Below are 24,082 nucleotides of genomic sequence, written 5' to 3' on the forward strand. Positions count from 1 at the left end.
CACATCCTCTCCAGCACCTGTTGTTTCGTGACTTTTTAATGATTGCCATTCTAACTGGTGTGAGATGGTATCTCACTGTGGTTTTGATTTGCATTTCTCTGATGGCCAGTGATGATGAGCATTTTTTCATGTGCCTGTTGGCTGTATGCATGTCTTCTTTTGAGAAATGTCTGTTCATATCCTTTGCCCACTTTTTGATGGGGTTGCTTATTTTCTTTAAAAAAGTTTTATTGAGGTATAATTGGTATACACAAAATTGCACATATTTAATGTATACATTTTGATGAGTTTGGATGTATACGTACACCCATGACCATCACCACAATCGTGGTTACTAAACATATCCCACCACCTCCAAAAATTACCTTTTGTTCTTTTGTGAGTTTTTTTGGTAAGAACATATAACATGAGTTCTGTCCTCTTGATGTATTTTAAAGTGTACAATAATGTATTGCTAAATACAGGCACTATGTTGTACATCAGATTTCTGGAACTTACTCATCTTGCATAATTGGAACTTTATGCGCATTGAATAACTCTTCATTTTCCCCTCCTCCAGCTCCTGACAATTATTCTATTCTCTGCTTCTGTGAGTTTGACTATTTTAGATACCTTATGTAACTAGAATCATAAAGTATTTGTCCTTTGATAATTGGCTTTTTTCACCTAGCATAATGTCCTCTTAGTTCACCAATGTTGTCACAAATGGTACATTCAGCTTTTGTTAAAAAAAAAAAACAAAACACTCCTCATTTCTTATCAAAACCCCACATATAAGTCTCACCTCTTTCAGGAAGCCCAAGTTCTTTCTCATTTCCTTATATTGAATTCCTTTCATGGGGTTCACAGTGACTCACAGGTTTATCTTGCTTGGTGTGTACTTTTTCCAATGGAGCCAACATTTGCAATATCAGAAACATCTGGCAGCACTAAGTCCAACTCCCTATAGTCCAACATTGTGCTGAAGCTGCATGGCAACTGCCGACTTTGGACAGGGTATGCTGTTTCTGCCCCACCCCTCGCCTGGTGTACACATGTCATCTCCGGCTGTTCCATTTCACTCCTTGTTCATTGAAGTTGCCCTCCTGCTCTGGTAAGATTTTAAATTTGTGATTCACAATTTAGATTCTGTATCTGCAATTTCATAACTATATGATTGTCTTACAGGTTTTTGTTGAAATTTAAGAGATAAAAAATAATGCAAAGAATAATATTACAAAGCTTGTGTACCCGCCACCTGAAAATAATAAATATTAACCTGTTATCACTTTGATTCAGATTTTTAAATAAAATATACAGGAAATCCCAGATAGATTTGATAATAATGATATTTTCATTATTGTCCATCTCAGACTTACTATCCTTACTCCTTCCACAAACCCTTCTAGAATGTATGTTGACACCTTTAGCACTTATGTATTCACAGAAATATATGTGGTATCATTTTATATGTTTTTTAAATGTATAATTTATAAAAATAATATTCTTCTACACGATTTTTTCCCTCAATATTATCTATCTGGGGTCATATCCATCTGGTACAGGTACTTTTCGTGCTATATGGCATGTTGTCATGATATAAATATGCACAATTTATTTATCTATTTTCTTATCAATGGAAATTTAGGTTATTTCTAGCTATGTGCTCTTACAAACAGTATTACCACATCTTTATGTATACTTCCACATGCATACATGGAAGAAATTCTCTGAGCTGCAAGCCAGAAGTGGAATTGGTGAATCGTGGTGAATTGGCATTATCACAAATAATACACTCTTAATATGCACCAATAGTGCAATAATAATTCTTGCACTATTTTCTGATTGTTTTACATGTTGATTATCTTTGCAGATAGAATGCCAGGGCTTTTTATTTGTTCTGTAAGATTGAGGAGGCTTGCAACTGTGTCTTATTTATTATCCCCCATAGCACTGAACATAATTGTCCTCATGCGTAGGTGATGCTCAGCAAATATATGGTGAGTAAGTAATTCTATTGGCCTGGATGGCAAACTATTTAAGAGCAGGTACCGAACTTGATACTTTTTCTGATTCTTCTTATTTTTTGGTTCAGGAATTGACACAAAGTAGGAAACTGAGAAATGTCATGACATTTTAACGACATGAGAAAACACAGTGTCCCTCTTTCCCTTCCTCTCTTATAGCTCTTTTAATTTCCCCATCTTTCCTCCTGTCCAAATCCCATCTCAAATATCCATCTTCTCCCTTGTTTCCATCTCTTAGATTCTCTGTCATTGCTCAACTCCAGCCTCATCTTCTACAGATTCGCAGACCCCATTTTCTCACCCACAGTTGTGGACTTTAAACTTTCAAGCCCGTTAAAGGGATTTAGTTAGTTTTGAGAAAAGAATCAAAGTTGTTTGGACATAGGATGATTTCTTTTTGTTTATCTTAGAAATCATTTTCCTTTCTTTGTTTCTTCTCTTCCAATGCTTTTTAGTCTCTTTCTCGGTTTTCCTTCCACCATCCTCTTCCCCCCATACTTATTTTCAAGACTTTTAATCTTTGCCACTTTCCACCACCTTGCCAATCATTGTATTATGTAACTAACACAGGCTCCACTTGCAGGATTCTTGCTGTTGATCCCCTGCCTATTTCTATTAAAGTCTAGTTCATGTCTGGCCTTTGCTCAATGCAATTCGCCCTGTAGCCACTGACCTCCTTTACCACTAATCCCATCTACACCCTAATGGGAAAACAATCAGGTGTCATGGACACACACCAATAGCCAAGAATGTGGCCTGAATTTCTGGAGATCAGCAGCTGTTGTCTGCTGATGTCTGGTCTTACCACGACTATGCTCTTTCTGCTTTGATTTGAAATCTGTCCTCAGCAGCTTCCTTCATGGAGGGAGGGAAATGAGGAGGGGTTTTTGAGGCAGAGGCAAGAGGAGGCATGGGGAGCCAGGCCTTTCAGAGAGAACTGACCTCTTACAGGAACATTTAAAAGAGGATTCAGGAGTCCACATGAATCAAGTGTTGCTGTTACAAGAACATTTATTATTTCTTTACTCAACAATATATATTGATAGCCTATTACAAGGCAGGCACTGTTTTAAGAGTTCTAGAAGCTGGGCTAGGGCATAAACAAAATAGTCAAAGTCACTGTTAAGAAGTTTATATTTTAAAAGCCACTTCCATCCCCAGTAGAGGAAAGATCAATTTTGAATGAGGTTGACTTCAGCTCTGGCATTCATGGAATCAGTTCTATAATCCAATTCTGAGCTTTTTAAATGGTGGTGGTGCTGGTGGTGGTGGTGGTGGTGGTGGTGTGTATATCTGTGTAAAGAAAAGGAGAGAAAAGAAATGGGGGAGATAGATAGTGCTAAAGCCTAAGGGCTTCGGGGTACCTCTAACTTCCAACGATCCTAACCCTGGCTTCAGTTTGATTTTTGCTTATTGCCTAGTCTGAGAAAGAATAATATGCCAATGAATCAAAGGAACATCACAGAATATTAAAAGCGTTACCTCCAGTGAGGCTTTTATTTTCTTATCTACAGATTTTTTTAGTTTTCAAATTTTTCATGATGAGAGTGCATTATTTTTATAATGAGAAAAAGGGAACTCATTTATCAAAATGATAAATTTAAAATGACATTAAAAAAAATAATCTCCCAGATAATGAAAGGGAGGGGCTGCATTTGAGTTTATCCTGATGATGATGTGGGTCACTCTTTCTCTACCTTTGAAGTTGTGATCTGAAGGAAGAAAGAGCCTCAACTGTGTACCATCACTTCCCAGTGCTAACTAATGCCCTGACTAAATTAATACTAAATCATTTCAAATAAACATACTACTAGAACCCAGTAAGAGGTAAGAATGGAAAATAGACAAATTCTACTTGTAAAATAAAATTTCAGGAAATCACTAAATAGTGGCTTCTGATGAAACAGTTCTCTAAATAATTTCTTCAAGGTCATCTGGTTAATTTATGCTGCATTTGTAAGTTATTGTGTATTTTAAAAATTAATGAAAGATTTAATTATAGCAGGGTTGCCTGTGACCTTTTGTGAAATGACTTCATCATAAATCTGCAGGCATTTTAGAAGTGTTTTCCAGGTTTGTAATAATTTGCTCTCAAATTAATGACATCCAGCCAGTAAACGGAGTTGAGGCTGGGTGAAAGGATTGAGTCGGGATTTGTAGTTACCTAGCAATGGCTAATTCTGAGTCCTGGATGAAGGGGGCAGAGGAGATGGTGTATGACTCACCGGAATCCACAGCACGTTTAACTATTTGCTTAGAGGAATGAGAAATAAATCCAGTGTGTCAATAGGGAGAAGTTGCGTGTAGCCAGAGTGGGTCACTGGAGAGCAGTTGATTGCAGTTCATTTATCTATATGAATGTAGGGAAACCCCTGGACAGATGGGAGAATTTCTCCTCTTCCCTCACTTCTAGCAGGAGTTCTTCTTTATTTGTAAATTGAGGGCCTTTGCCTGGCCTCAGCTTGCTGGCTACCCATGAAACCCATTTTAGACTCTATCACCCTAGTATTTCCGACTTTCACCCACACAAGTAGCTCAATGAGCAGCATAGCTAAGCTGTCTCTGGATAGGAGTAGGCTCATTTCATCCTTGTCCCTGTCATTCTGATGATTCATTTGATCCAATAGAGTGAGGGGAAAGGCTGTGCAGGGGAATGCCACTTCTTAGCACATCAAAGAAGATCCTCTGTCTTAGAAGAAACTGGTAGCACACATCTGTAGTTACAGAGAGTGGCAGGCTGGAATTTGGAAAATGCAGAGCACACTTTAGACGCAGGAGCCTGGGAGAAAAGCCAGTGAAATCTGGAAAGTCAGTCTTGGCTGAAGCCTTTCCTAGTTAACTGCAGCCCTGGATGTGAATCACTTCTCTTCTCTGCATTCCTCAAGTTTTCGTGGTACTGCAGTCACATATGGCACACCATGACTCTGCCTGCAAGCTGAAAAAGTTTCCCATGAAGAGCAGTCAGCTTGGAAGAGAGAGCTGGCTGTCAGGAGACTTGGGTTCCAGTTCTTTATGTCCTTGAGCAGGCCTTAGTTTCCCCAGCTAGCATGTGAAGAGGGATGGTCAGAAGCTCATCCCTAAAGACCCCTCCAGCCCTGAAACTTTATAATTCTGTTTGTTCTTTTGTATACCTCAGGGATTCCCAACTGAAGACCAATAGCTCAGAGTCAAGTACATCATTCTTCATGCAGTAGATGCTTTAGACGTTGAGACAAATAGGGTCATAATTGGAACTTTCTAGATAACCTCTTCTCTGCAGATTTCTCCTTTTTTCCTCCAACTGTACTTTCACTTTTATATATTTCAAGGCATTTCTGCCTTTTACGCAAACAGGCTATTAGGAGCTGGAGGTAAGAGGATCCCATTGCCCATACTCCGGTGCGAAACTGTGCAGTTAAATGATTGCTAATGAGTCATGAAGGACTTAAAAAAGAGTAACAGGCCTGCTGAAAATGCACATTGCTGAGAATTGTTTTAGAATGATTGCTGCAAACACCTAAGTTTGACCCCTGGCTTCATCATTTACTTGCTGTGTAACCTTGTCAGATGAGTTATTTAACTTTTTTGAACCTCAGTTTCGTCACCTGTTAAATGGGAATAATACATAAAATGAGATGATCCATGCATAGAGGTTAGCATACCATCAGTGTTCAATAATTTCTCCCTAATGTAGGTAATATTAATTAGTATTATTATTTTTGAGATGGAGTCTCTCTTTGTTGCCTAGGCTGGAGTGCAGATCTCAGCTCACTGCAACCTCTGCCTCCTGGGTTCAAGTAATTCTCCTGCCTCAGCCTCCTGAGTGGCTGGGATTACAGGTGTGTGCCACAATACCAAGCTAATTTTTGTATTTTTGGTAGAGATGGGGTTTCACCATATTGGTCAGGATAGTCTCGAACTCCTGACCTTATGATCTGCCCGCCTCAGCCTCCCAAAGTGCTGGGATTTCAGGCGTGAGCCACCGCACCTGGCCTAGTAATATTATTATTGTTATTTGACTGAGATCTGCTCATCTACTGTTTGCAAAGTCTTATGGGTAGGGATAATGGGGATATAAAAGCATAAGGCACACTGTCTGCCCAAAAAAATAGTTAGACATCCAGCAAAGACAAAGTAAATAATCGTAGTATATAACTATACTAATAATTGTTTTAAATTATTAATTTGTTAATTTATAGCAATCACTATAAAATACAACTCAATATCGTGTTAGATACTGCTATTTTCCTCATTTTGCACATGAGGAAAGTAAGTTTAAAGTGTAAGGAACCCTCTGTAGTTCCAGGATTGGGAACATCTGGGCCATCTAATATGAACACTTTTGTGCTTAAGCACTTTATTCTTTCTACAGCCACTCAGACAATAAATATATGACAAGCACCTGTGATGCATAAGGCACAACTTATGTGAGTTGGCAAAGTTCTAAGAAGTTAAAATCTAGCAAAGAGAATAAGACACTTACGTGCATATACTATGATTTTTCATACATTTTGGAAGTGCTGTGGGTCACACCCAAAATACAGATAAAATGCTACGGAAATTCAAGGGAGAGTGATTTTATTTTCTTCTGAGGATGGAAAAGAAGCAAGGAGGAAAGATCAGGGAGGATATAATAGAAAAGTGGTATTTGAATTAGAACTAAAAGGAAAAACTTACCAAGAAAATATAATAATCTCAAAACCTGTATAGTTTTGTGGTTGTATAATATAAAGACTATAAAACATGCAAGGAGAAATGAAAGGTTTGCAATCATAGGAAAACATTTTGATAAACCTCACTTAGAAACCAATAGACCAAGTAGTCCAAAGGTTAGAATGATTTTGAATATTGAATAACATTATTAGAAAGCTTGATTTAAAGCAGCAGTCCCCAACATTTTTGGCACCAGGGACTGGTTTCATGGAAGACAGTTTTCCATGGATGAGGGTGCAGGTGGGGGGTGTTGATTTTGGGAAGAACCTGTTCCACCTCAGATCATCAGGCATTAGATTCTCATAGGGAATGTACAACCTAGATCCTTTGCATGTGCAGTTCACAGTAGGGTTCATGCTCCTATGAGAATCCAGTGCCACAGTTGACCTCACAGGAGACAGAGTTCAGGCAGTAATGCTCGCTCCCTGGCCACTCACTTCCTGCTGTGTGGTCCTGTTCCTAAACATTTAATATATTTTAACATATTAACCATACATTGAGCCAAATACAAAGTCTAGACTACTTTCAAAGAGCTGATTATCGTTGAAACCACATTCTCTTTAAATATTTGCAATTAAATTAGAGATTTTAAATAAAATGATGGTGATGAAAACAAAGAATAAAAACCTCACAGTTTTTCATATTCTATATGACTTCCATGCCCATACTCACATTAATAAATTTATATGCCTTTGAAAAGAAAAAGGAAGAAACCTCATATATTTGGAAAGAAAACCATGAGTTCTTTATGATTCATTTTGTTTCTTAAAGAGGAAATAAGGATGGTCTCTAGGAAATATTTAGATTTGAAAAGCTTTTCTCCTGCCCCTTTTATCCCCCAACCAAAACCTACTATCTATATTTTGACTTAAGGCTTACAGAAGGAGTAGGAGTTGGACAAGACAAGGTGTGGGGTAAGCCATCACAAGCAGAGGAAAAGCAGGTTGAGGACTGGGTCTCTTGATGCAGAGGCTTCTAGCCTGAAGACTGGCAGTCCAGTCAAGGCAGTAACAGAAGGAAGAAACTCAGGAAGGGGCTGGCAGAGTTGGCTTTGCCCTGCTCTGTTTCTGAAGATGTTATTCCAGCAGATGGAAATGGGACAGTTGGTGGTTAGAAGAACTCGAGTTGCAGGTACTGGAGTCTCTGAGGACAGAAAAGAAGGACATCCCAGTTGTGAGTCAATGGCAATACGATATTATCTTAGTTGAGTTTGATCAAAGATGCACTCATTAGTCAGCCTGCAGTGAAGTCCACTAATATAACTCCCACAGTGCTGTTCTTCCTTTTCAATGTTTTCTAGTGACTTCCTAGGAACAAATTCTTATTCTTTCTTGAAGGATTGTGGTCAACCATTCTCTTCTTAAAACTTCTCTCAGCTTTCATAACTATGCATAAACGTTGGCATAATTGGGAGGCTAAAAAAGACTCAAATGACTATGCAGGGGAGAGTCAGGTAACCCAGGGCTGCTCTCCTATAAAGAGGAAAACATCTTTACAGAGCCTAGTCCTCTAATTACATTTAGTGTGGCATTCTTTCCACCTAAATTATAGCAATTATATACAGAGATCCCCTTTGAAATCATTTAATTAATGAGTAGCTAACCCTCTCTGTGTATAGAATTCTAATGAAATCTTATTTTTGTGAACCGCCTCCCTCCCTCAAATTAATTATTCCCCTTCCTGAAAGGCTTACTCAGGTCTGAATGGTGGATTAAAGGAGGTGGGTTATTTAGGGTCCCAGTAAATCATATTTGTTTGTGGAAATCCTAGCACAGTCCAGGGTGACAAGGGACAGAGCATTTGCTGCAATTTCTTGTCTGAGATTGTTTCTGTCCTTCTATATTCCAAATGATACACAACTCAGCCACATTCTTTGACCCAGAAATAAGGGCAGATGAAGCTATTACCTCAATTTTGGAAGAAGTGAATGATTTTGTTAGATTAATTCTATCATTAATCAACCCAGAACTATTTATTAAGCATCTGTTATATGAAAGAAATGCCAGTGCAGACAAAGATGAATGACTGTAATAGATAAATCCTTTGTGTATAGGGTTACCAGGAGATGGATAGCTTGTATACTTTGAGGTAGACGTGGGGATTGAAAGAAAATAAACTCTTAGAAATGGTCTCGAAAGGGCCACATTCCGTGTAGGCTATTTCTGCAACTCATTCTTTGAACACGTGTCACTGATTTCAAATAATCTTTTATTAAAAAAGATGAATCCTTGAGAGATGAAGTGATTTGCTCAAGGTCACCTAATTAATTTTATGGCAGACCATGTCTAAGAAAAGCCAAGTCTTCTATTTCCCTGCCCAGTACTCTTGCGACCTTGCCCAGACCACCCATATGTTAACAACAATTCAAGAGCACAGGAGGACCATCTGTAACCAGAGTCATGTTAGCAGTGTAGGCATTTAGAATCAGAGGAGTTTTAGAAAAAGACAGAGATGGCCTCTTAGGTTTGTAGAGTCCAAGAAGAAGGTGAATCTTGAGTGGTTGTCAAAAACTCCCATGAAAAATCCAGTTGGCAAGGTAAAAGGAAAGAGAAAAACGGGAGTTATAAATTTTAATTGATTTTTTTTTTTCTGAAAATCTATATAGTGAGAAATAGCATAGAGAATTCATTTGTTTTGTTCCTGTGGTTGGGAGCAACTTCCTCAGGAAACCAAAGGGTAGGCTACCTGTTTCCAAGCGGTCATCTATATTTATATATGAGGTGTTCACTTTCTCCAAGGCTCAATAGGAAGATGTCAAATAAAAAAAGAAAGTCATCTCTACTAAAAATACAAAAAATTAGCCGGGCATGGTTGCGGGCGGCTGTAGTCCCAGCTACTAGGGAGGCTGAGACAGGAGAATGGTCTGAACCTGGCAGGTGGAGCTTGCAGTGAGCCGAGATGGTGCCACTGCACTCCAGCAACCTGGGCAAGAGTGCGAGACTCTGTCTCAAAAAAAAAAAAAAAATAGAAAAAATAAAATAAAAAAGGAAGTCCCAACATATGAAGTTAGTAAGTACCTTGAAAAAGGGACTTTGAGCCAAGCCTATTGAAAGTCCTTGATGAGAAAGTCCTTGGATGAGTCTATGAGGATTCCAACAGTAAAAATGATGATGATGGTAATAAACATTTGTTGTCTATTGTGATTTTCAAAATTTTCACCCACATTATCTCACATGATGGGGGTTTGATTATGTTGGTGAAAATATGCTTTGAGTTTTAAAAGGGGGCTAGGAATGGGTTTCTGAAAAAAGATGTCAAAATAGTTTATCTTGGTAATTGCAGGGAAGTGGGATTTAATAACAGTGGGTTTGGCCATACTAAGAATTAGTTTCTCTTTCCCAAAGACCTAAGAATGAAATTCCACGCTCTAGAATTACCTTGTTTTTTTCTGTTGGCATTCAATGATCAATTAGCCATTCTTTTTTAAGCAGCTACTGTTGATAGGTTCCATAGGATACAAAGAAGTACTAAAAGTATCTCCAGCCTTAAGAAGCTTTTTAATTAGTTGACAAAAATTTCACCAAAAGTACAGGAAATTTCTGAAATTCTGGATTGGTGGTCTAGAGAAGTTGTTCTCAAAATACAGTCCTGGGGCCAGCAACATCAGCATCGCCTGGGACTTATTAGAAATTCAAATACTTAGGTACCTCAGATGCACTAATAAGAAACTCGGGGAGTGAGACATTCTATGTTTAACAAGCCCTGTAGATGATTCTGATGTAGATGTTGGAGAACCTCTGGTCTAGAGACAACAGGACCATTTGAGCTTCTGAAGAAAGAGCTCAGTGTTGCCAGAGGAATCACAGGGGACTTTTTGAAATAAGTATCGCCCGATTTGAGAATTATAGTATCTTTTAAAGATGCTCCATGCCTTTGGTTCTTCCATCTTAGCCATCTCTTGGGCTTTAATATTCCAATGATACGTGAACCACTTTGTACCCTCCGTAAAAGTACCACACGTATGAGGAGTGTGCTGTACCTATTTTGCTGGTAACAGGCTCTCCTTAAGAGGAGTATTTCCAGCAGATGGGAAACCTTTTTTCTGGAAATTGATTATTTTCAAAATTATTATTATCAATTAGAAGCAGTCTAGACTTTCTCTTTTCCTAATTCAGGGTCAAGAGGACCTTCTCGGTGTTTATCACTCCAAAGTGATGGACATGGTTTACGATGACGCCCACTTCAATTTCTCTGTTGGTTTCTTACTTCCACAGATCTTGTTGTAAATTTTAACATCTGTTCCTTGAGTATTCTTGAAAAGAGAAGAAAAATATTTGAATTAGTTATTAATTTCATCCCCTGCTTATTTTGTTATGTTTCTGTCATTTCTTCAGCTTCCATAGGCTCTAATCAGAAGAGCAATGAATTAATGTGATATTGAACAGAATTAGGGAAGCTGGGTCTATACAAAAGAGACCATGTGTCTGAGTCATTTATGCCCCATAGGAAAGGACCCACAATGAACTTTGCTCTTCCCAGAGCTGACAATGGGTGGATTGGTGGGGAATACATTAATGTCTGAAAGTTGCCAGGGGGTTTTACCCCACTGATCTTATTTGGGGCCCATCGAGAAAATGAGCAAAGCTCATAATCCTACCAGTGTTTAAGTGATTAAAATTTTGCATCTGATACACGAAAGTGACTTCAAAGGAGAGCAGACTAGCACACTCCTGAGTGAACATATTAGTGTGTCAGTTTATAGTTTGGGGAAAGACCTGGGAAACACAATATAAGGAAATCTGGGAAAGAAGCCAAAGAAATGTACATGAAAGGAATGTACCTGTGAGGACTGCAAAACAGAACAATCTGAACAAGTCTGTAAGTCCTGACTGAGCACCTATTCTTGTATTCTGTCCTGAAATGAGCACTCTGAGATCAGTAATGGATAGCTCAAAGAGTTGGAAAGACCACGAACATGGACATTCTTAGAGGCTTGGGGTCAGTTAGGCTGTACACGTGGATGATGCTTGCATGCTCCCGTATCTGCCCTGGGAATTGATCAAGCCTGAGCTTGAAGTTTTATGCTTGCTAACTTTTGAGCATCTCTTGTTCCTGTTGTTAAAACCTTTGTCTGTTAGAAAGTTCCCTCACAGGCTTGGTGTGGTGGCTCACACCTGTAATCCCAGCACTTTCGGAGGCTGAGGCGGGCAGATCCCCAGAGTTCGGGAGTTCAAGACCAGCCTGACCAACATGGAGAAACACTGTCTCTACTAAAAAAAGTACAAAATTAGCCAGGTGTGGTGGCGTATGCCTGTAATCCCAGCTACTCGGGAGGCTGAGGCAGGAGAATTGCTTGGAACAGGAAGGTGGAGGTTGTGGTGAGCCGAGATTGCACCATTGCACTCCAGTCTGGGCAACAAGAGTGAAACTCTGTTAAAAAAAAAAAAGAAAAAAAAAAAAAAGAAGAAGAAGAAGAAAGTTCTCTCACATTTTATAAACTTTCACACTTTTATTTTTGGTTATTTTTTACATGCAAGAGAGCTCCCTAGAATATCCACCTGCTGCTCTTCCCTCACTGCACTTTCCTATGTCACGTCCAGGTTAAGCAGCCTTAGTTCTTACACCACATTTTGGGTAGATGAAAGTGGTCTTGGATCATATTGCCACCTGTATTAGTCTTCTGTGGCTGTTGTAACAAATTTAGTGGCTTAAAAGAACAGACATTTATTCTCTTGTAGTTCTGGAGTTTAGAGTCCACAATCAAAAGGTCAACAGGCCTCTACTACCCCTGGGGCTGTAGCGGAGAATTCATTCTTTGCTTCTTCCATCTTCCTGAAGTTCCAGGTGTTCTTTGGCTTGGGCTGCATAACTCCAATTTTGGCATCTGTCTGCACATGGCCTTCTGCCCACTGCATGCTACTCATCTTTGTGTCTTTTATTGGATTTAGAGCCCACCCTGATAATCCAAGATGATCTCAACTCAAGACCCTTGATTTACAAGTGCAAAGATGCTTTTCCCACATAAGGTCACATGCACAGTTCCAGGGAATAGGAAGTGGTCATATCTTATTGCAGGTCACCGTTCAATGCAGTGCACCATCTTAATCACTCTCTTCTTCAGTGGTCCTCAAACTTTAGGAATTATGAACCCCTATGAATAATCTGACAAAATATATGTGATTTTTATTTATAGATAAATACATACATGCTGATAAGCACATTTTTGTTTGTTTAAAATTTAAGCAGAGGCATACTTCACCACCACTACCAAAGCCCAAACATGTACCGTAGATTCAGACACTCAGTCTATGTTCTTCTTGAATGGTAGCAGCCAAAAGCAACCACAATTTACCTGGTGATCTAGTTAGTGTAGAAAAGACCAGGTTATCTTTGGTTCTAGATAATACATCTAATTCTGTTACTGCATTTCAAGATCACGTTAAATATTTTATGTCTCCCTGAAGTATTCACATTGTGTATGGAAACTCTTAAGCTGCTATTATTATTACTATTAAACCTGAAAATTACCAAGCCCCATTTCGTTTATCCATTACTTATACAATTACCATGGAAAGGATCTAGCTAACATTTCTCTGGGTTACATCACACCTTATTAAGTTGAGCCTATCTTTAGTCTGTCACAACCTTATTGAGTCTTGCTTCTGCCATCGAGCATATTGAGTGCTTCCTCCAGCTTTATGTCGTCAAAAAATTCAATTTCCAATGATGACCATTATTTTCGTGTCTTCAAGTCATTAATAAAAATGATGAACAAGAAAGAGCAGACAACAGAACCCTGCAGCGGACTACTCACACCTCCCTCTTGGTTGATTTTAATGTCTTAATTAAGTACTGTTCAGCCACATAATTTTACCAAGTACCTGGCTCATATTTTCTCAATCTTTTTGTTAAGATTCCTATGACAGACCCTGTTAAATGCCATGCTGGTATCCAGGCAAATCATGTGCTTCACATTTTCCTCTCCTGTTTGCCTAGTAACCTTTTCATAGAAAGGAATGTGGTTAATCTGACATGATGTCTTTTGTAATCCAGGAAGTAAATTTAAACTATTTGGAGTCAGCAGAAATATTTGGTTTAGCGTCATTAACATACTGCACTAGGAGTATTCCAGTCAGGGAAGACTTACTGGTGGAAGTGGCATCTGAATGCGACAGTTTTGAAGGCTCGATAGAGATAAAAAAAGATATCTGTCAAGGTCTCCTCCCACTGTTTTTTTGTTTGTTTGTTTGTTTCATTTTCCCTTGATGAGCTTATCAGTTTAACTGTCCTCTCTTCAAACAAGCAAAAATGTTTGATAAGAGAGAACTGTTTTGTTAAAGATTTAAGATGGATTGACCTCTATGTAAAATGAATCCAGAGCTAAGAAATGGAAATAATTTAGTGGATGACCTGGCATCGATGAATTGGATTTGGAAACCACTGGATTTAGCAAGAATACAAGAGAGCAGAGAGAACCCAGGGAGAGGGAGTTAGGTTTGCTTTGCTCCACAGTGTCAGCTGCCTATGGCAGGTATTCTAGGCTCAGAGCTTCTGCTACCCCATGCTGAGCTTAGATCCATACAAAACCCATGTAGTTTTACTAAAGGAGAGATCCTGTCTCTCTTTCAAAGTCTGCTTAATTTTCTTTTAGATAAGGCTCTAAAAGGTTTTATTTAACTTTTATCTGAAGCACATTCAAAATTGATCCTGAGATGTATTGTAAATTGGATGATCTACAAAAACAACTCTGTATTCTTTTTCATTTCACAAGTTTTGTCAGCCTCTACCTTTCCCATAAGCATCCTCATCTTTTAGAGAGCATAAGAAAATGACCCAGGAAGAGAGTTAATCTTGTAGATGTCACCATAACAGTAGCTGAACTTGGGCAGAGGAGAATCCAGGGCTGGTAGTGTGATTAAGTCTTGCTGAAATGGAAGCCATCCAATTCCTTGAAAGACTTCAGTTGTTTTAAGTTTGCAGCATGATCGGTCTCCCCTTTACATCACTATGATAGATGTCTTGCATTGTAATTGCAAGACATGCCACCCGAGTAGAGTATGGATGATCAGTCTTTTTTTTCCTATTTTTCTAGAAACAATTGATCATTCATATTTATAGGGCAATCAACTGCTGGGCTTTGAAAAGGTCAGTATTGATTATCTAAGTCACAGATGGTGTGCTTCTTTACTATACATAAATATGAGTTCCTTTTATGAGTCTGCTGTGATTTTTTTTTTTTTTTCTTTTCAGGGAAGGAGGAGGGAGGGTAGGTATTTATGTGCATTAAACAGTGGGAATTTCAACTAACACACTTAAATTCAACCAGGACTTTGCAGTTAGCAAAGTTGTGCTTTAAATTAGCAAATTCACTCCTTCTACCCCAACATACATATGTACAATCCACTTTACAGATGAGGAAACTGAGTCCCTGTCAGTGGACATGGGTAGGTAAAATGCCAGTGCTTGCATTAAGGAGAAATGGGAAGACTGTTTATCTAAATCTGAACAAGGATTTTATATGGGTGGTGAGTTTGGGACTACCAATTCCAATTTTTTTCTTTGCTGGGCTTTCTATATTTTAAATGCTTCCTGTAATAGACATATATTACTTTTGCAATTTAAAACATAGTTGATTTAAAACCCATGTGAATGACATGCCAGTTGGTTGAGTTGTATGGATAGTGGGCTTTCTCCTCAATGGCCCTCAAGGAGCTCACTTTGGAAGAACAACTAAAGTCCAGGCTGCAGTGAATGTCTATCTCCTTCCCAGTTTCTGTGCATTAGTGACTGACTATGGGACCTTCTCCATTTGTCTCTCCCACTCCTCCCCTAAACGCTTAGAGTTTTTGGCCACTTCAGCCTCCGCTCCGAATGGCAATTGGTGAAAGTGGACTACAAATCTATCTTCAGCCGGCATTGCACCAAGGAGGACTATCAGACCTGGCACCTGCTCAATCAGGTACACCCCAGGGAGGTGGACTGCTGGCTTCTAGGAGGAGGAGCTAGTGCAAGCCTGGTTGGGTCTTATCTGAGCCTTCCTGTTTAGGGGAGGAAGGTACTGGGTCATCTGAGTTTGTGGGGGTGGATTTGAAGAAAAGGGTGAAACACACTTAGGTCCAGTAGGGCCGGATGACATTTAGGAACCATCTCGCACCCTGGGATCCTATCTACTAATTGAAATCACTGAGCTGCCTGGGGGAAAGGTGATGATGATAACCTAGGGTTTTAGCTCTATCCATGGAGAAATGAGCTTTTTACAGCTAGAAGGCCTCCAAGAGTTGCTCATTTCATCTGTCAATGTGGAGGGCGAGAGCATTTCTCAGACTAGCCTGAAATGAGGGCCCCAGAGCACTGGGAACAGGTCCACTGAGAAAGGGTTTCGGGGTGAGTAGGTATAGCAATGGTAGATTTTTACTGCTGTGAGAAATAAGCAGGCTTCTGCATTCTTCAGAACCACTGGGTTCTTGTAATTTGTATCAACTTCTCCTTTCTTTGTCCTTGACTGGGAATTAGGATTTGGGCATGGTCGTTTATCATAGAGAGGGAACATTTTGGGTCAACTTCAATTTCCCTCTGAAGATGATGTGAAAAATGTGCCAGAAATGGGCTCCTTTCCACTAGAATTGCTACTGAAGCCATTTGGGCAAATGCCTGGTGGTCTGCAAAGATGCCTGGAGTCCTTACATTCTTCATGGAGGTGGAGCAGAAACAGGATGATGTAGACATCACTGGCTTGGGTGGGTGGAGGGTAGAAGTGGGCCCACCTCCCATAATGTTCCTTTTATGTAGTAGTAAAAGGTTAGCACTTTTATTCTTGAAACTCCTGGATCATTACTGAGAATGAGACTGCTACATAAAGTACCTAAATGAGAATGAACAGGCTAATGCTTCTTGTTGACAACTGGTTTATTTCACCACCTTTTTGTTTTTCTGTCTCTCTCACTATGGAATTTCTCTCTAAGGGAGAGCCTTGTGTCATGGGAGAAAGGAAAATATTCAAGAAACGTAAGCCAGGAGCTCAGTGTGCCCTGGGCCGAGACCACTCAGGATCAGTGGTCTCAGAACCCTGTGTCTGTGCCAACTGGGACTTCGAGTGGTGAGTTGTTTGGCATTTTATTACCAATTCCAACCAGGTCTTCACCTGTCTGTGGGGTGGGGTGGGGTGAAGATAAAGTTAGGAGAGGAAGCATGACACAGAGATGCGAGGTGTATCTGCTGGCCTGTGGGCCCAACCATCCTAGTTACTGGGCCAGATGGGAAGTCTGCATCCCTGGAAGGAGGACAGGCTGAGGCATTTTCACAGAGAGGGTCACTGCTCCATCAGAGCAGCATCTCCAGGGGGTGCTTCTCATCTGCAGTGAGCAGCTGTGTTGGAAAGTACTGGAGAAGTTGGGCCGGGCACTGACAGAGGTTAGAGAACTACTGCCTTGCTGTTGCCTCCAGCCACATGCACTCTGTGCTCTTCCACGTGACCTCTCTCTTATTTCCTTTTTCTCCCCCTAATAACAGCAACAGAGAACAACTTTAAATCACACTTAATGAAATTCAAATCTCACCTATAGACAGTTTTCCAAATATTTACCTCTAGCCCTGGCCTCCCCCTTCTCTTGGTTGGACACATATGTGTCTGGCTATCTACTCAGCATTCATCTCCTCTTGATTCACTACCAGGGATATCAGACTTAAGGCAGCCAAAGCAAAGCTTTTCTTGAATCCCCCTCATTGGAAGGAGTCCCTTGCCCAGTTTTTCCTACTGCAATAAAACACACAGCTATCCACTCAGTTGCCAGAAGGGCTTGGTTTCTCCTTTTCTTTCACTGTCAGATCCAGGCCATCTGCAAGTCCTTGCAGTTTCTACCTCCAAAACACATTCTAACTCAAAGCACTTCTTTCCATCTCGCAGCTGTCGGTATCACTCCAGGAATCGAACTCTCTCCACATCTACCCTTGCCACTTAAAATTCATTCTCCTCACAGCAACTGAGATGGTATTCTAAAAACTCAAACCATATCTTATCACTACTACACTTAAAATACTCCAGTATCTTCCCCCTCGCTTAAAATACAATCTGATCTTCTTTCCTTAGCTTCCTCCATTGTGGGTGATTTGGCCCTGCAATTACTTTCATGTCTAAATCCTTACTGTTCTTACCGTATTCACTGTATTGCAACCACATTACCATCTCCTGCACCTTCATTAATCCTGGCTCATTCCTAGCAGAGGGAGCAGAAAATGCAAGAATTTCTTCCACATCTTAGCATGACCAGCACCTTTGGGTCACTCATGTCTCAGCAAAAATATCAGCTTCTCAGAAATACCTTCTGAGACCACCTAATCTCACCTATACCCTGGCACAGTCTAGCATATCCCTGTTTTGTTGTCTCCTTAGTATTAATTGCCATACAAAATGAACATGTTTTTGATTGTTCTACTATCACCTATCCTTCTCCAGTAGAATGTAAGTGCTATGAATGCAGGAGTTTTAGACTTCCCCTGTGTCTGCATCCACAGTGCCTGGCCCGTGGTAAACATTCAATAAATAGTTGTAGCATGTTTCTGAACATCATTCCTTTTAGGAGGGTCAGAAACCTCCCCAATTCTGGGAATGGGTACATAGGACTCTGATCCCAGCTGGATGAATTCTTCCTCTGCATCACAATAAAAAGCTAAAGTTCAATATGAATATTTTGGTAGCCCATCCCAGCTTTGTCTTTGTTAAAAGACAAAACTAAGGACTTGGGCATTGGCCTTTAAACTTGGGAGGGGCAGGGCAATGATAGAGCTGCATTTGGGCTTCTCTGGCATCAAAAAGCCAGAGTAAGTCCAAGTGGGCACAGAGCAGCTGCCCCTGAATGACAGCCTCACTCCTTCCAGCCTCATTTAATCCAGCTGGTTTTTAAGCTTGATTTGTACTAGAAACTATCCTTTGTTTCCCACTTTCTGCTAAGAATATACCTGGAAGCCAGAGGAGTGACTCTGACTGCTCTCCACCTGTTCTTCATCCTTAAACTCATACCTGGGAAAGCGTGGCTTCAGTGAAAGTCATGAAAATGAGACATGCTAAATGGAATTTAAATTTTACTAGCAGGGTCCTTTCTGTGACCATTTTGAGCCCTTGGGAACAAAGTATATTTTCACATAGTGAAAAATATTTTCAATTATTAATCACAATTAAGCAAAAATAGTCATAGCAATGAGTGCAGTAGGCCACTCAAAATTATGGCTTGTGACATATTGATGTCAACCTGAATATTCAGAATATTAATTTCAGGCTTCCTTATGTCCTTCTGCAGACTAACTCCATTGAGGCATACTGTCTTTGAATTTGTCATGGTACATATTCTCCTGTGTCTCTGTGTGCCATAATAGACCCTCACCCATTGCTGGGTAGCATCACAAGTGAGAAGAAATAAGAACTGTAAAATATTTTCTCATCAGTAATTCCAGTAACATTTACTGGTCTGGGCAAAAATTCTAGCACTGATAGTCACAGTTTTTGACCTTGGCAAATTTTCTTAATCTTTGTGACTTCATCTCTCCAGCTGCAAAATAAAAATACATAACATCTACCTCACTGGATCCTAAGGAAGAATGAATGAATTAATATATTAATATACATCATTAATATAGATAAGGCATTTATCCTACTGACGTACAACGTAGAAATGCAACATAAGCTAGCTATTGCTGCTACTGTTGCTGCTATTGTTATTCTTATACCCTAGGGTTAAGTGGTCCCTATGGCATTTTTGCAAGTAAACCAAAGTTTATACATCCAAATAAGCACTGTTTTCAGAGTAGTATCTTGGGGTCGTATCCATTTAGTTAGATACTGGTGGCATTGCTCAAAGTATTTTTGAACCTTCTTTAGGGAGTGCTGTCAGAATGCAACTATAAGTAAAGCATGGTGGGAGAGGTGAAGGGGAGCCTTTACCAGGCCTTCTGTGGGTCTCATACTTGCACTGGTAGAGGTACTATGTGGATCCAAGACCGTGTAATGTCAGGATCTTTATCATTGCCATTTTAATGAGAAGAAACATCTTGGATATAGGTTACTTGATCGAAGTTACATCCCTGGGAGAAAATGAGCCCGGGTTCAAGTGCAGATCTAGTTAAATTCACATTCTCTCCTCCACACCCTGCCATTTCTCAAGAAATCAAACAAGTCTTTATTATTTTAGATTCATTTTGCTTCAGAAAAAAAAATAGAGTTTCCAAGTTTAGTTACTCTAAAATTAAAATTCATCCCCAAATGACTTGGGTTTACTGCTGTTGATGAAATATAAGGTAGAATATTTCCTTAACACTAAAACAATTTCCGTTGAAGTAGTTTTGACCATTGGTACTAGAATCATAATAGGTGTATGGTCTTCAAAAATATTTTATAGAATTTTTTTTGACATATAAGGTGGTGTATGTTTGCATTTCTGTAGCCAATCACACCTCATATTAAAAATAATATAGAAGAGCCACCTGAGTAGAGTGGAGAAGTAGACAAGGCTTGATGCTGGGTTTGTGGTCATAATCTCAGAACACACACACACACACAAAATCACATGGCCTATAAAGTTTTTTTTTTTACTACTACTGAGTAGGGGTGAAGTTGTTTTTGATTACTGAAATTTCTGAATTATTTACAGTGATTTTTGGGGGGACAATGAGACTGAATATTTGAAATTGTCTTCTTATTTTTAAGTTAACTTTAATAAGCATAGTGATTGGTTAAAAGATACAGTTTTTCCATCAAATACATTTTGTCTGTTTGCTGGTCTTTAATGCTAATGCAGAAATCAGCATATGGCCTATAGCCTTGTCCCCTTCTCAGTGGTCCTCTCTAGCAGGAAGTATTATTAGCAAAGGCATCTGAAATGCCCAGTGCACTTAGTACCAGTGATTATCATGCACAGTCCATTTAAATGTTTCCCTAGGCCAAATCAGGGCAGGTTCATTTGACTGATCTAGGAAGAGTTCAAGCCTCAGAGACAGTAGAGAGAGGGTATCACCTAGTTCAATCAGTTTGGGAGGGAAGAGTAAAGACTGGGGAGGATGGATTAAATGTCTTCACATTGGTGGAAGAATTGAGGAGTGCAACCTGGATTCACAGAGGGAAGATATCTTCTACCTCTGTCCCTCTTCTGCAAGAAAAGAGGAGGTTTTCTAGATTCTCAGAAGCATTTATTTGTAGCAAAACATTCACTTCCACAACTTTCTCCAGAGCGAGTATCAGTAATAAGTATGAATTCTGCATAAAGATCGATGTTTCAGCATAAGAGCTTCATAAATCCGCCAGCCTCAAGCGTACCCTAGAGAGCCACTTTGCAGCAACCTCCATCATGGCGCTGGATAAGGACCAGGAACAAATCCTTATTGAGAGTAAAGGTTATTAGAGACCATCAGGTAGCCAGAAAAGGTGCACGAGCAGGCTCCTCTACAGTCAAAGGAGGGCTCTTGAGAGGCAGTAGCCCTCCAGGAGACCTGAATTCACTTGTTCAGTAAGAAACCAGGTTGAACCAGAGATTATTATGCCCAGGAGTTCTTTTCTTTCACTCATTCACCTAACTTCTCTCTCAACAAAAACTTTTACTGAGCACCTACTATGTAGCAGATGTTTTAGTCTTTGAGGTGAATTATCTTAATCTTCTCAATGAACTCCCAGAAGGAGAGTCTGCTATTATAGACATTTTACAGATAAAGGAATGGAACAGAGAGATGTTAAGTAATTCACTCAGGATAATATTATTCTGACTTCAGAGTCCTGAGTCTTACTATGTTTTACAGGCTACCTCCATGTCCCATACGGCACTACGTCCACAAAGCAAGTTTATCGAGTGGTGATGTAGAAGACAGGGGAGGAGATTTGGGGGTGTCACAGCACATACATTCAGATGTATCCGAAGTACATTAATCTAGTGGCTCCCCAGAGTAAGCTTGAGTACTCTGCGTATGGAGCACGAGCAAGGATGTGTTTCCACAGTGGATAAGTCAGAGGATAAACAAGACAATAAACAATGTATACAAAAGAGTTATTGCACTAAAAGAAGGAATAGCAGAAAATAATGAGTATAATGCTGAATTTTATTGTCCAAAGTTATCATAGTCACATGTGGTTATTTGCATTAAAAGGAAATAAAAAATGTTATTTCTTCATTGCACTAGTTAGGGGCTACCATATTAGCTTAATATAAAATATTTCTCTTATAATAGAAAGTTCTATTGAACAGCACTAGTTCTGACTGTATATGCTATAGATACACAAAACAAAGAGAACAAAAAGATCACTGTGGACTGAAGTAATCATGGAAGGCTTCCTGCAGGAGGTGGCGATGGGACTATGTAGACTTCCTGCTGAGGAAGAAAAGAAAAATAGGCAGTACTTCAAAGAAATAAATAAGAGACTGAGAAAACAGGAAGAAAACATAAACCTAAAGAAAACATATATAAGAAGGTTGTTGGTGAGTAAAGGGATAAGGCAGATGGACAGCATGGAATTAAATTAGGAGAAATATTTGAGGAATGATTGTTGGATTTTCCAAGCAATTTCTGAAATGCTTTGGATATAATTATAATCTTTCTTTACGGCTGTATTTGGGCTTATGTCTTAGCTAAATGATGATGTTAATGATTAATCCATTGTTTTTGTTGCTCTTGAGCCTGCTTGTGTTTGTTGAGTGCTCAGCCCATGCCTACCAAGAACCTCTATCTGCCTAATCCCAAACCTACCATGCTATCCTGCCTGCTAAAGTGGAACAGGGTGCCTGTAGATCACTAGCACTGGAATCTCAACTGGCAGATGGGAGGATGGAGAAATGGGAATCAGGGAGGCTGTGATATGGCTGTGAGTGGTCTGAGAGCCCCTGCAGCTTGTCTAGAAGAGACCATGACTCCTTGGTTGGCTCCAAGAGTCTCAGAATGTCATTCCTGGGGACTAGGGGTCTCCTTGATGAGCCCCATGGGATTGGACTCATGCTGAACAGGGATCAGGAGTCTCTGTTATCACCTCTGCCACTGCCAGCTGTGTACAATCTTTGGCATAGTCATTTCTCCCCTTTTTGCTTTTCTTTTCCAGTCTACCAACTTAGGAGATTGGATCCAAGAATAAAAGTATCCCTTTGTATTTTGACACACAGAGGTTTATTATTATTATTATTATTATTATTATTATTATTTCTACACTGTCCTGGCTATCCCTCCTTTAGAATCTAAGCCTTTTCCCTGGATGGAATTTAGAAGACATACAGGTTCCTAGAAATGAAAAAGTTGTTCCTAAACTTTCAGAACTTCTAAAGCTGTTATAGTGGAGAAAGACAGAGGTGACTTATTTCTTGAAGGAAAATGTGTGTATGTTTGCAGAATCTGCAGCAGCAGACTTCCCCGAGGCAAATCAAACTTTCTGGTGCATTCTGTCCAAACTTCACAATTCAACAGAAAAACGCCTTTCCCCAGGAAGCTGTAGCAACAGCTGGAACTGCTTGTGTGTCTAATCATGCAGACTTCGGAGCTAGGAAGGAGGTTGGGCTGTATGAGATATTTTAATATACGTTTAGGAGAAATTAATGAAGACGTCCACAGCTTGGAGGCAGCCAGTTTCCACTAATGTTGTTAAATATTAATGAAATTCTTTTACTCTTTGGGGCAAAGCAACATGCCTGGTGCACCTTTTAAAATTACTGCATTGCCAACAGGTAGCAGAGCTGAGCAGAACTGCTAAACACAGTTACATTTAGCAAAGGCTATTAAGATGTTTCTTTCATTCTTAAAATTGCTTAAGAGAGAGCACCCTTCCTTCATAGGAAGGTAAGCCCTAGGGTTAGTAGGACATTCAATAGATTTACCTCGGAAAACAATTGGAGAATTTTCGAGAAGGTAGTAAGGATACACCACAGCCCAATATTTCCACAGACAAATAATGCTTAGAAATAAGTAATTCAGGCCAGGAACATGGGCTCACACCTGTAATCCCAGTACTTGGGGAGGCTGAGGTGGGCAGATCACTTGAGGTCAGGAGTTTGAGACCATCCTAGCCAACATGGCGAAACCCCATCTCTACTAAAAATACAAAAATTAGCTGGGCATGATGGTGGGTGCCTGTAATCCCAGCTACTTGGGAGGCTGAGGCAGAAGAATCACTTGAACCTGGGAGTTGGAGGTTTCAGTGAGCTGAAATCGCGTCACTGCACTCCAGCCTGGGTGACAGAGTGAGACACCGTATCAAAAAATAAAATAAAAAGAGAAATAAGAGATCCAGCAGTGTGCTAATAAATATTTAACTGCTGGCTCTCTGGAAACAAACAAATAAATACTCCCTGATTAATGGTATCTGCTGATCATCATACATATTCCCATCATGGCAGATTTCAAGCTACCAACCTGACATGAGTGAACGCAGAACTGGGGAGAGATAGCTAGTACCACAACATTATATAATATTCCCACCATACAGAGAG

At 39.8% G+C, this 24,082-nt stretch overlaps 1 protein-coding gene across 1 annotated transcript in view; it reads left to right on the top strand.

The window, feature by feature from the left end:
- SORCS3 (sortilin-related VPS10 domain containing receptor 3) overlaps nt 1-24,082 on the top strand; it is a 618,532-nt gene that overhangs the window by 538,555 nt on the left and 55,895 nt on the right. The window contains exons 15-16 of the mRNA XM_011977522.1: nt 15,480-15,597; nt 16,601-16,734. Coding sequence (XP_011832912.1) covers nt 15,480-15,597; nt 16,601-16,734 — 252 coding nt within the window. The remainder of the gene's footprint in view (nt 1-15,479; nt 15,598-16,600; nt 16,735-24,082) is intronic.

Source organism: Mandrillus leucophaeus, unplaced genomic scaffold (genome assembly GCF_000951045.1).
Source record: "Mandrillus leucophaeus isolate KB7577 unplaced genomic scaffold, Mleu.le_1.0 Scaffold18, whole genome shotgun sequence".
Taxonomy (NCBI): Eukaryota; Metazoa; Chordata; class Mammalia; order Primates; family Cercopithecidae; genus Mandrillus; species Mandrillus leucophaeus.